The sequence below is a fragment of the Dendrobates tinctorius genome, unplaced genomic scaffold, assembly GCF_039654945.1.
Source record: "Dendrobates tinctorius isolate UK_male_01 unplaced genomic scaffold, ASM3965494v1 ptg000114l, whole genome shotgun sequence".
Taxonomy (NCBI): Eukaryota; Metazoa; Chordata; class Amphibia; order Anura; family Dendrobatidae; genus Dendrobates; species Dendrobates tinctorius.
The window spans coordinates 11515487-11529276 of NW_027361782.1; the positions used below are offsets into that span (position 1 = coordinate 11515487).

The following is a 13790-nucleotide window of genomic DNA, read 5'->3' on the forward strand; positions in this document are numbered from 1 at the left end:
CCAGGGAAAAAAGAGAAGGAAAAACTGCCACCACCATCACAATAGCTGTCCAGTCATTGGCCCCCCGCATATAAAGCCGGGTTCCCTCAGACTGTCCATACCTTACGAAACTTACTCCTCTCTTTTTTTTCCCCACGCAACAAAACACTTGTTAAACACAATTCAGAAGAAAACAACTTTATTGGAGAGTAACCATTTACAACCAACTCTCTTCTTTTATAACACCCATTGTTGGAGGGGTAAGGTCGCAGCTCTCATATTAACCATCAGAAGATTGTGAGGATAAGCCACCGGACTCCCGGCACATGTTACCCAGTCTTGCTCTTCCGCCACGGAACAGCGACAACTCCACAGAGCTATGACCCCCCACCCAAGGAAAACAACGCCTCCTCAATACCATCCCGCAATCCTTACAGGAAAATATCCAGCCCAACATCCGTTAAATGCACCCCATCCGCACGCAAGAGCCTGGCATTATTACCCTCTAGCTGCCTATGCCTCACAACAATACCACGCTTAAAGTGCACAAAACGAGATAATTGTTGATTTACGGCTCTTCGTGCCCTTTCAATCCCAGCCAAATCTCGAGCCCCACTCCACACCAGTCTGGGAATTATCTCAGTATTAGAACAAAACCGTTGGCACAACCCTGGTAACCGGAGGTGGTGCACAAGTAGGATCCCAATCCGTGAACTTCAATTTATATAGACTGGGCACACACCAAAAGATTCTGATGCAGAAAGGTGGTTTTAATGAATTGCAGTACATACATACAGACTTTTCGGTCTAGGACCTCCATCAATGTACAATAAGTTGTACTGTGAGCTCTTAGTGACTGGGCTTTAAGGGAGACACCAATACTGCAAGGAGGCACCTGCGGCCGTCCCACGTGGTTCTATATAACAAGTGGACACAGTATCCGCCGCGAATCCAAGTGTGTCGGTTTGAACACATACCGGCTACCCGTGATACACCACAGAGATGACCCTAGTCAACTCCCCTGATGAGATTTGATGAAACGCGTCGGGGGACAGGGGTATCGTGCTCACCAACCATGGGGATGGTAACAAATCAGAATGTAACCCTGCTATTTTGGTGAGATCGTTCCGTTTTTATATCATTGGTCTAGTGTCATAATAGTGCCCTCATAAAAAAACAGAAGGCATTTGATGAAGGATATGTGGATACATGCATACATGTGGGAGTAAGACCCTGAAGAAGGGAACACACGTTGGTAAGTGGAATTGTATATCTCAAAGATGACACACTTTTATAAGGATTATGTCAATAATATTTTGTGTATTGTATGATAACTAGAACCTGCAGCAAATGCAGGAATTGAAGCTGTGTGGTGGAAAACTGTTTGGTACTATGTGGCAGTAGTTTGGATATAATCTGCCCAAACAATTAGATGTAACTCTTTATGATGAGGGTAGTATTGGTGTGCCAAGTCTGAAAGTGAATTTTTGATACTATAAGACGGTTGGGCATGCACTCTCAATAAGAGAATAACTATATAAACTGTGTTGGCAGGTGGTTAAAATATTTAATGTGAAGCATAGAGATATTTCTCGATATTTGTGTATCCTATGTTTTTGGAGTGGTTTGGCCGCACAGGATTAATTCATGGCACCCAATGAGTGATTATATGTTTGGGATGCATTAGAAGTGATGATCAGTGTTGGAGCCACCAGCTTTTTTCTTTTTTCTCTATTTGTTTGTCTGTTTAACCTGAGCACCTTGCACTTTGAGATTTTATATTAATTTAATAAAAGTTATATTTTATAATTATTCCTATCCATTGGCTGCTAAAATAATATAAGAGGAGTGGATACACTAGTGCTATTCGCAAATATTCCAATGCAGACATTTTAATACAAGGAACCAAATCAGCTTTATAACCGGAATGGAAGATGACGAAAGTGATTAAGCGCGTGAACCACACTTTCATTGTTGGTCCAAAAGCAAATGCGAGAGTTCCGCAACTGCTCCCCCCATATACCCACAGCCACAACCAATGGAAAAAGCTCCAGCAGAGTAACATTTTTTGTCTACTCATTTCTCACCCATTTCCTTGGCCACTTTTCCGTGCACCACTGGCTACAAAATATGACCCCAAAACCTGTAGAACCAGCCGCATCCGCAAGCAATGATATCTCTTGACAAGACTTTTCTTCATCTTGAAAACAGGTACAACCGTTATACTGTATTTGAACAAAAAACTCCTCCAGACCCTTAAATCTTCCAACAACGGAAGGCCCAGACGAACTCTGTGGTGAGGGAGCTTAACACCCCGTGTAGCCATCGCCAAACGTCGAGAAAAAATTCTGAAAATTCTGCCCATCGGCATTACCCTACATGCAAAAGCCAACAAGCCCAAAAGAGATTGCATCTGACCAACGTCACTTTTTTTTGCGATAGGAAACCATCAATCAAATCCACTAACTTTTAAATTTTTTCAATAGGTAAACGAAACACCATCTCAAACGTGTCAATCTGTATCCCTAGAAAAGAGAGGCAGGAGACCGGACCAACCGTTTTCTCCTCATTTAGCGGAGCTCCAAAAGTACTCATTAGCTCCCAAAACTTTGCCGCAGACATCCGACTCAGCTGGGCCTACTGTAGGGTTCGAGCAGGTTCGCAGGATGCACTGACGAGACACGAGACTGAGTGTGGTTTGTGGAATAAACTTTAATAAACTGTAGCCGCTGGACTATTTTGAGCAAACAAAAGGTGTTAGCAACAACCAGTCCACGCAGTGACTCAACAAACCTAACAACACTTTCTTATTGTAAATGTGACTAACCCGGTTTGCCCGGGTGCTATAGGCCATGTATGACCAAACTGGGGGTCCTTATCTCCTATAGTAAACTTATCTTTCCAGGGGTCTGTCAGGATCACAGGCATGGCCGCATAGAGGTCGCTGATGTGGCTGCCTTGACGCCTCGATATTCCGGGATGAAACAGGGCTTGACAGGTGCTTGAAGAAGCAATGCCGGTGGGGCGCAACAGGCCCTGAAGAAACTATGACGGTGGGGCGCAACAGGCCCTGAAGAAACGATGATGGTGGGGCGCAACAGGTCCTGAAGAAACGATGACGGTGGGGCGCAACAGGCCCTGAAGAAACGATGACGGTGGGGCGCAACAGGCCCTGAAGAAACGATGACGGTGGGGCGCAACAGGCCTTGAAGAAACTATGACGGTGGGGCGCAACGGGCCCTGAAGAAACGATGACGCAGTTCCAAACTGACCAGTAACTGTCCTCTGATAAGAGTCCCTCCCTAGCCGGGAAATGGGTCTCTAATGTCGCCTAGGATGAGGTTGTGTCCCCTGCGGCCGGTGATGACAGGGTCGCCGCGGTGGGAGAAGGCCGGGGGCAGTGTCCTGGCCTCTGTGGCCGTTTTTCGTGTCGTCACAGCCGCGTCCTGAGGTGAGGGATCTGTCTCACCAAGGCGGGGGGCGGCGGGCGTGGCTTTCGACGAACGGGGGCGGGAAGCGGCCTCCGGTAGAAGTATCTCCCTTTTCCCTTGTCGGTGAGTGCCCAGTATCCTCCTCACAGGCTCCTGTTGGTGTCCCTTCAAGTCACCCGGCTTCCTGCCTCCTGTCCCACTCTCTCTCAACAGCCAGTTCAGCGCGCCCCCTGCTCCTTTTATCCTTGCCCCGCCCCCTGTTTCCCTGTCAACTTCAGTCAAGTCAATTCCTTTACTGTCCTCCCAGTATCGTTCCCTCAGGAACCCTGATGGCGGTCCCCTGGGTACCTGCCCGTCACTGCCTGGGAGTCCTCCTCCCCTCACTTCAAACAAAAAATCATCCAAATAATGCGTAATCCACTGCGACCCAGCCTCAATCTTCGTAATCCATTCCAAAAAACTGCTGAATATCTCAAAATACCTGCATGAAATGGCACAACCCATTGGAAGACAAGTGTTATAATAATACTCACCATCAACAAAACAACCCAATAAATGGTGGCAATCGGGGTGAACAGGTAAGAGACGAAAAGCAGATGCAATGTCCGACTTGGCCAATAAAGCCCCGCACCCTGCTTGGCGTACCAACTTTACCGCCTGATCAAAAGACGCATATACCACACCTTTCGGGTGCGATAGATGATGGATCAGCCTAAACTCTCGGGGCACTTTTTGGGGACAATTCCTAAGGGAGAAACAATGAAATTTGAAAAGGGGGGTGAAACAAATGGCCCCACCATACGACCTAATGACGCTTCCTTCCCTATTTTTTGTGCCAAAACCAGCGGAAGCTCCCTGGCCGACTTCAAATTTGACGAAAGCGATGATAGATCAGAAAACTTGAATGGTATGAAAAAACCATATTTGAAACCCACTCTTAATCGCGCCGCTGCTACTTCATTGGGGTGCCTGCTTAACCATGGCTCCATCGCGGTGATTTTCACCGGAGTCTTTGCTATCTTGTTATGGCGTTGCCCTGGCAAATAAACCTTTTGTGATGCTACGTGGGCATTTTGTGGCTGCATGCAAACCACCACATAATGAGCACTCTTGCTTATACTTGCATAGGCCATAAAACCTGCAGTGACCGTCGTTGAACAACCAACAGGTTCCCGCCCTAGGTATGACGACTGGCCCCGAACCAGGTTGTTGGCTAGGGGCCCTGGAATGAAAGGGCTGACTGCTCTTCTGAGACATCATGAGCCTCAACCAAGAACCCGAAGCTTTTACCCCCAACCCAACAGCGGGTTAATGGCTAACTGCCGACGAAAATCCTCATCATATCTCCACCACGCTGCCCCACCATGCGTCTTATATGAGTTATAAATAGTATGCATGTAGAGAAACAACTCTGAGCAACGCTCCGGATGCTTCTTACCCATAACACAACCTAATACAAAAAAGGCTTGAAGCCAGTTATTAATCGTTTTCGCAACTTTTGGTCGCCGCTCATACGGCCTGTCCGTCTGCCGCTGCTCGCGGTCAACTTTGCTTTGTTCCGGAGACAAAAGTGACCAAATATCTAATCATTTGCCCAAATTTTTTCTATAGTCTCTTGTTCTAATTGGGCACCTAACAGAGCTATACCGCAATAAAATACATCCCTATGAATATCTGATCTCAAAGATGGAGATGGATGCTTGGACACCTTTTCTCCGGATAGCAATTTCGGGTTCAGTACCAATTTTTTCCCTTCCAAAATATGCCTTAAATTATCCAAGGTCACAAATCTTTCCCCCGAGCCCGCCCAGTTTCCCGCATAAGTAAACTCACCACTCGACGCCTCAGGAACAGGAATTGTCGATTGACCTGCAGCCTCTTCTGCCTCGTGCACCCTCCGCTGCTCCTGCCGGATCCGATCTGCCTGATGAGTCGATGCCCGACTCCTGCCTCGAGACCCCGATGAAGGTGATGAATGATAACGTGAGGATCTTGAGTGACGACTGCACCTGGACCCAGATCTCATCCTCATCTAACCGACCCTTTCAGAGTCAGAGGAAGAGAACGAAGACCTTCTACGTCTCCTTCTTTCCCCGCTCCTACGGCTCAATGGTTCAACAGAAATTTCCCTAGTAGCTACACCTGCAGGGGCTAAACCCACCGAGGGGGCAGTCAGCACACCCTGCTGTTGTGGGAGACTCCATGCTCCCAAATTACTGGCAAAGGCTGAATTTACTGCTGTATCCGCTAATGTTAATCCCAATTGGGACTGATTCTGCGTCGGGGACAACACCACCCCACCTGCTTGTGAGGTAATGCCTGAACCCACCGCAATTGAAGGTGCCACCATTGCTGGCAGAAGGGTGACGGCCTGTGAGGTAAAGGACATAGGGGGCAACGACTGCGGCTGTAAATTTTGCAGCATTTGTGGTTGAACGGGCTGCACAGTTATTGTGTCCAGCAATGGAGGCATAGGAACCAGCTGCTGATTATTTAATTCTTGGTTCTTTTTACTAGCCATATCTTCTGATCAGAGGCGTAGCTAGGGTTTTGGTTCAGGAGGGGGCGAAACTTCTGAGTTTGCCCCCAACCAGGTAGGTAACCTTGATTGCAACTTGGTGACGCACAATAATAGTGGAGGAGAACCTCAGCAGAGGACCGCGCTGTTGCTGAATATAATTTCTAAATAAAGACCAATATTGATATTACCGCCATATAGTGAGTGGTAGATACCTGTCCTACACAACATACAGTATAAGAGATCACAGCACAGTTACAGATGGTAACTTACAGCTGACGTTCTTTCTGATGGAATCGTTCACTTTTCCATCTGGCCCAGACCAACATGACAACTTCTTCCAGCCAGGACTCGTCTGCAGAGATTACAACAAAGATTCATTTCATGTCTCATATTTTCAGCACTGTCACCAATGGGACTACTCCGTACCTGCACAAACTCCTTACCCTGCTGATACCCCAATGCTTAGCTGCTGCTGCTGTATGTGTCCCTTTAACTGTACCTGCTGTGTGGTTCTCTGTGCCCTCTAAATTCTAAAGCAACTCTCGAAAACAGTGCCCATATTTTGTCCCCTAGAAAGTATTAGCGCCATTTGTGCCCCTTTGACAGTCACAGTTACATGAGTTCCCTATAACAATAAGTGCCCACTTTACATTTAATAATGTCATGAGTCTCCCCCCTGTACAGCTCCCCTATACACTGTATGATGCTCTCTTATACACAGTCTAATCCTCCCTCACTGTATATATACTGACCGCTTATTATTCCCCAAATTGTTTGATAGCTCCAACACTGTAATCTCCACACTGTATGATGGCCCACTAGATAGCCTCCATATAGTATAATGTGCCAGACAAGTTCACTATAGTCCTCAATATAGTATAATGCACTCCCCATAGGCAGACCCTATAGAATAATGCAGCCCTTTATATAATGCACCCCATAGGCAGCCTCATAAAAAATAAATCCAAAACTCACCTTTCCTCCTGGTTTTTTCACTGCTGGCGAGCTCCCGCACATCTCCGGACTGTAGGCTCCGAGTAGTGACGTCATTGCGACCCCTTGTCAGTGTTGGCGTTAGTGACATCAGAAGCTGATGAGAGGGGGATGATGGGAGAGGGAGCGTAATGCTCCTTCTCTCATCAATGTAGTCAGCTGAAAGGGCATCAAGCTAACAGTTGATTTTGCAATGACAGGTGGGGACCCACTGCTGGCACAGGGCCCCTGCACCTGCTCACGGGCCCCATAGCGGCCGGGTGGCAGAGCAGGGAGATTGATTCTGCCTGATCTGCCACAGAATGTAACACTATCGGCGTGCTGTGGGTGGGTCCCCTCAAAGCGCTGGTCCCGGGGTGACCTCCCTCCCCCCTATAGCTCACCACATTGTAGGATTCACTCCAACAATAAGTCACCTGCATTACTGATACTAATATATTATATCACACTAGTAAAATGTCCATGCCACTAACAATCGCTGTATAGAAAAACACTATTCCACAGCTATTTGTCATCAAGCACTAACTGCTGCTGTGGCACTACAAGTGCCAGACTTAACTTCCCAGTAGGAGCTCTCTGGGAGCAGCAAACACTAGTTAGGGTGTGTGCACACGTTGCGGATTTTGCTGCGGATCCGCAGTGGATTTGGTCCTGCGGATCCGCAGCAGTTTCTGCTGTATTGTACAGTACAGTCTATGAGAAATGAAAAACACAGTGCACATGCTGCAGATTTTCTGCAGATTTAAATCTGCAGTATGTCAATTCTTTGTGCGGAATCCGCAGCGTTTTGACACCTGCTCCATTATAGGAATCCACAGGTGTAAAAACGAAGGGGAAATCCGCACAAAATCTGCACTAAATCCGCAGGTAAAACGCAGGTCATTTAACCTGCGGATTGACCTGTGGATTTGCCCACATCCGTGCGGAAAAATCCGGAGAGTAATCCACAACGTGTGCACATACCCTAATCCTCTAGGACTTGCTGTCAGCCTGGTAACAGGTAGGTTAATAATTACACGCCAGCACAAACAGCCGAGATAAGGTGATCGATACACTGGTTTAACCCTCCCTCTGCCTGCCAGGGAGGATGCGCCGCTTTCTCTGCACAGCTCAATGACTGCAGCCAGAAGTGCGATCTCTAGTTTGCATTTTTCCTGGTTTTCTCTCAGTCCAAAAGTGCAGTAAATTCCCAGGCCAAGACAAAGCATCGCCATATAGCGCATCAGTGACCGCTACAAAGTGCCTGAAAACTATGTAACACGTAAGGAGAGCATCATGTAATGAATATTACACCCAAATAGCAGTAAGTTGTATGTATATATCCAAAGCAACAGATTAGACACTTCAAATAGTAATTAACATAGATACTCATCAATCCACATGCTGTGTGCAGTGGCCACTGGTCCTGGAGCAGCACACTCCTCAGCTTTCAGGCTCCTCTCAGTCAAAAGCAATCAAGTGCAGAGCAGACAGTGAACTCAGCTCACAGGCAGAGGCCCCTGCGTCCAGGCTGCTGCTGGAGCTGATGACTTCTCTGCAGCAGAGAGCTTTCAAGGAGAGCGCGCTCAGCCAGGATTGGGTGAGTGACCTCCCCTCCCCCTCTCCTCTGCAGAAGAGCGGTCACATGACTCACTCCCTGCTGCAGCATATAATTGTATCGGCGCGATCTGCACGCCGATATAGTTACATAGCATAGCTCGAGTGGGCCCCATCAAAGCGCGGGGCCCGGGGCCACCGCCCCCTCTGCCCCCCCCGGTAGCTACACTACTGCTTCTGATAATCTACCCTTTGCTGCTGTGCAGCACTATATTGTCCCTCATCCGCCCTATTGTTCCTCGCCTCCTCATTAGCAGAGGAATTAGCACCTCCCATTGCTGCGGCTATTATATTCCCCCCCCCCCGTATCTCAGTATGAGCTGCCGATAAGCCCGCTCCCTCACTATGCCCAATAGCAGCTGAGGGCTGATGTGAGATCAGACACCCCCTCAGAACAGAGCAGCGAGACACAGGGCGGCAGTGCTTTTTTACTTTCCTGCCCCTTTTTTTCCTCTCACTCATGGGGGGCAGGACCACAGGCAAACCTCCCGTCTCTTCAGAAGTTGCCTGCGTTGCACTAACAGATGCGGCTGTGCCACCCATGGCCAGGCTGAGCAGGCATCGGGCTCCACCGTTCCAGGGGGTGGGACTCACGCCACAAACGCCGGTCGCCCGGTGCTGCATTTGGCTGCATTGTAACTGCCGCCGGCTCCTGCCTTAACGCTGCTATCCACTCAAGACCCTCCTTGCCTATTCTTTCCCTAATCTCGGCCTTCCATGCGGCCATCCCTGCACACACCTCAAAGTGGCACCTTCCGCTCTCGATCCAGGGGTCAAAGATGCTGAGAGACCTCCAGCCCTCCAATTTATACCCCTGCGAGTAGAAAAAACCCGGATACGGAAGGGACCCTTATCGTTCAATGAACGCATACCATGAGGTAAGGGAAACCCGCTGTTAACCCTTCAGACGCACCCCAGGGAAAAAAGAGAAGGAAAAATTGGCCCCACCATCACAATAGCTGTCCAGTCATTGGCCCCCCGCATATAAAGCCGGGTTCCCTCAAATGTCCAAAATCCTATAGCCGCCGTCGGATACAAGCTGCCGCTGCATGTGGTAGAATGTATCAACTGCCAGGTTCAGGCTGTTCTCCTCTCTAGTCTCTACATGGGAACAAGAATGTTCTTATTTACAACAGCAAGCCGAGATCTTGGAAGGAACAAAACACACCGGATCCTAGAGAGTTATAGATCCTTTCACTGCGCAATAAGTAACGCCCCTTTAAGGCTGAGGTGCTGTACAGTCCTGATCTTGCAGCTGAGCCATTGTGTAATTCAGTAACTTATTAAAGGGGTTGATCACTTTGGTTAACTTACAGAGAATCTAAAAAAGGAAAAAAGCAGCTCACCCTTCAATGTAGCTCGATCTGCACAGAAGCCCGCATTCCACGCCACCGCACGGCGTTAGACACAGGGAAGGAAAAAGTTGATCCAGCTTCTGAGCCACAGTTCATGGAGACGTGGTTGCAATCATGAAGTCTTTATTCCAGAAGAATTAATAATCATTAGGAAAATTCAAAAATACAAAATACAGGAAACAAACATCCTCTATGGTGGAGGAGTAGTAGGGGGGTACACAACAAATAATGAGGATACCATCGCTTACCAAAGCTGGACCAACTTTTTCCTTCACTTTGGTTCACAGCTCTTCGGCTGCCTCTTCCCACAATGAGCTGCTGAAACCCCCAGACAGTAGCTGGTGGAAATGAACATTTTTGTTCCTACTCAACAATCTTTTACTTCTCTTTTATGTTTTCTGATTTTTTCCAATTTCTATTCAATATGTCTTTCAGGAATAACTGGAGGAGCCCCGCAGCCCCGAGACCCGACCATAAGGAACTGCTCTGCCATCCCCCCAGTAAGAGCCTAGTATCTCATTTCCCGGTTGCCTAGTTAGGCCGGAGACACACTAGCGAGAAATACGGGCGATTTTTTTTTTTCTCACATAGCACTCGTCCCAATGTTAATCTATGGAGCAGCTTCCATTATCCGTTTCTTCTCGCACATTTTATACGTGTGAGAGAAATTGCAGCATGCTGCGATTTCCACCGTATTACGCCCGAGACTCCCCAATGCAAGTCTATGGGTGCAAGAAAAAAACGGATTACACACGGACCATACGTGTCACTTGCAAGAAATACACACCGGTGTCCTTTAGAAAAGCCGGCAATTCAGTGCGCTATACTGTAATACTGTAAAATCACACTGACAGGTTAATAAAGAATAGAGAGAATACATGTATACACATAGTATAGGTGTGTGTATATATATATATATATATATATATATATATATATTCAGTGTCACTGACACACACACATATCTATATGTATATCTATATATATTGCTCAAAAAATAAAGGGAACACTTAAACAACACAATGTACTAGGATGTTTTCCCTTTATTTTTTTTGAGCAGTATATATATTTCAGAGATATATATATAGTAGAATCGGCTAAAATTCAATTGCCGGCGTCTGTAAAATCATTACAGAACCCAACATGAAATGACACATGGTTTACATACAGTAAACCATTTCATTTCATTTAGATTTATATATCTCTTTGACTAATAATTAGATTAGTGTATGTGTGTAAAATTTGGGAGGTGTTAAATTAACGGGTACATTCATTAAAAAAAGTTGCGTGGGCTCCTGCGCAATTTTCTCTGCCAGAGAGGGAAAGCTAGTGACTGAGGGCAGATATTAATAGCCTAGTGAGGGACCATGGTTATTGCCCCCCCCGGCTACAAACATCTACCCCCAGCCACCCCAGAAAAGGCGCATCGTACAGATGCGCCTTTCCTGACACTTAGCCTCTCTATTCCCACTGCCTTTAGCGGTGACATATAGCTTAATAAGGGGTTAATGTCACCTTACAACTGAAAGGTGACATTAAGCTGGGTTAATAATGGAGAGGTGTCAATAAGACACAAATCCATTATTAATCCAATAGTATAAAAATGGTTAAAAAATACACAGACATTAGTTTGAAAATATTTTAATGAAATAATGACACACAGTTTTTGACCAAATTTATTACACAGCCAATCCAACTGAAGCCATCACTCTCCTGTAATAATTTTTTTTTAAAAAAAGCAACAATATCCATACCTTTCCGCCATTCAGTCATGTCCCCTGCTGCAATCCATCTTAAGGGGTTAAATAGTTTACAACTGGGAGATGTGCTAATGCTACCGGCCCGGCTGTAAACCTATGAGAAATGAATGGAAACCTGTCTGCGCAGGCGCCCCGGCTGACTGGAGATAAACTGATTAGCGTGGGAAAGTTTCTGAACCTTTTCCCACGCTCCTGAGTTTACCTCAGGTCAGGCGGGGACTCTGCGCAGTCTCCGTGTCTACCGCTGACATCACTGATTTGTTTTTCCCTCTCTATTTCTTATCCAGTTTGTTCCACCAACTGCAAAAATCTCCACTGAAGACCTGAACAACCTTCGCCAACAAATGAGGATGAACAACATCTCAGCTTATATTATTCCAGCTACCGACCCGCACCTGGTGAGGAATAAGTCAATGTCTCCTGAGTGATTAGTAGATGATGATGATGATGATGGAGCAATAGGGGAAACAATGTAATTTTAATGTTGGGTCACTGACTGAGTGTAACTTAGTGGAGAAGCAGGAGATGAAAGCATTACACAAAGGAAGGAGTAGAACCCACAGTAACACAGCCTATTTCAGGAAATTAGTGTACTGATAATGTGGGGGGGGTAAGTGGTTCCAAGTTTCACAGCTGAATAGGTGGAGTTCCCAACAGCAAAGAGTGTTTAAGGAGAACAGTTTCTATGTTCATCTAGGGTCCCCACCAGCACAGAGTATTTAAGGAGATACATCACTTGTGTGAGCAGTAAACTTGTCCATCTATGTTATGATTCTAGGGAGGACAGAGCTGCATGTAACAGGAGTCAAGATGTAAGGATGTGATTGGAGATAATAGGAAGGTCACATCCGGCTAGAGTATCTGCTCCATGTAGGATGACTCCCCGCAGATGTGGACGTTGTTTTCTTTCTAATTTCATTTTCCATTGTATAATCAGGGAGAATACACCGCTGTCCGTGAGCAACGAAGACAATGGCTGACCGGCTTCACCGGATCCTCAGGTACAGGATCTTCAGTGCTTTACAATGAGGGATTCATCTGTACAATGCCAGAATTTACCAGTCAGCGGAAATGGTGGAAAGTGCACGAACTGTACAGACGTTGTGGACAGTGTCCGATATTTGTACCAACTGAGCAGGCGTTGTGGACGGTGTCCGATATGGTGTCTGATATTTGCACCAACTGTACAGGCGTTGTGGACGATGTCCGATATTTGCACCAACTGTATAGGCATTGTGGATGGTGTCCGATATTTGCACCAAGTGTCCAGACTAGAGTTGAGCGAAACGGGTCAGTCAAATTAAAAAATTGCCGACTTTAGCTAAAGTCGGGTTTCGCCGATCGAAACCCGACCATAGCATGAGGTCGGCCATGAGGTTGCCGAGCCGAGCGCCAAAGTCGCGTTTCAAATAATGCTTTCGGTGCCTTTTCTCAGCCAATGATGGAGGACGCACACTGTGGGCAACGCGATGACATGGGCAGCGGCCACCACCATCTTAGAGAAGGGCATTGAAGTGATTGGCTGATTTTGTGTGGCGTCACAGTTGCTATAAAAGGCCGTGACCACCGACCGCCATCTTACATCTGCCGATTTTAGACTAGGGAGAGGTGCTGCTGCTGATTCTGAATAAGGGAGAGCGTTAGGCAGGGAAGAAGAAAAAAAATTGCTTCTGCTGATAGCGCTTTTCACTGTACAGTTAGTGTGCAGTGAAAGGGCAGGATTTTTGTTGTGTGCAGCAGCGCTGGTGGTGATTAAGCTGCCTTTTAAGGCTACCTGATAGCTGCATTGCTGTGTGCACACTGCTGTTCAAACTGATTTTTTCAAAGCACTCCAACTTTTATTATTTTTTTCTAGTGAGTTACCGAGCATTCATTTTTTCACACACCGTATAGCGGTGTACGCTCCTCACACACTACCGTGTGCCGGCTGGTATCACGGACAAATACAAGCTATCTGTGTGTGACTCTGGAAAAACAAACCGAGTAGATTTTCCATTTTTCCAGACTTACACCTTATAGAGCTGTCTGCTTTTCAAACAGTTTCGTATATCTGCTGTTTGATTACGGTCAAAACTATACAGAGACAGCGTGTGTCACTCCGTATAAAAATAGACGGAGATTGACAATTTTCCATACAGACACCGTATAGCGGTGT

The 13790-nt window shown here is 46.7% G+C and overlaps 1 protein-coding gene across 1 annotated transcript in view; it reads left to right on the plus strand.

Annotated features, from left to right (window-relative positions):
• XPNPEP2 (X-prolyl aminopeptidase 2) overlaps window positions 1-13790 on the plus strand; it is a 92001-nt gene that overhangs the window by 17829 nt on the left and 60382 nt on the right. Inside the window, exons 3-5 of the mRNA XM_073589861.1 lie at window positions 10311-10375; window positions 11923-12033; window positions 12573-12636. Of these exons, the coding sequence (XP_073445962.1) occupies window positions 10311-10375; window positions 11923-12033; window positions 12573-12636 (240 nt within the window). The remainder of the gene's footprint in view (window positions 1-10310; window positions 10376-11922; window positions 12034-12572; window positions 12637-13790) is intronic.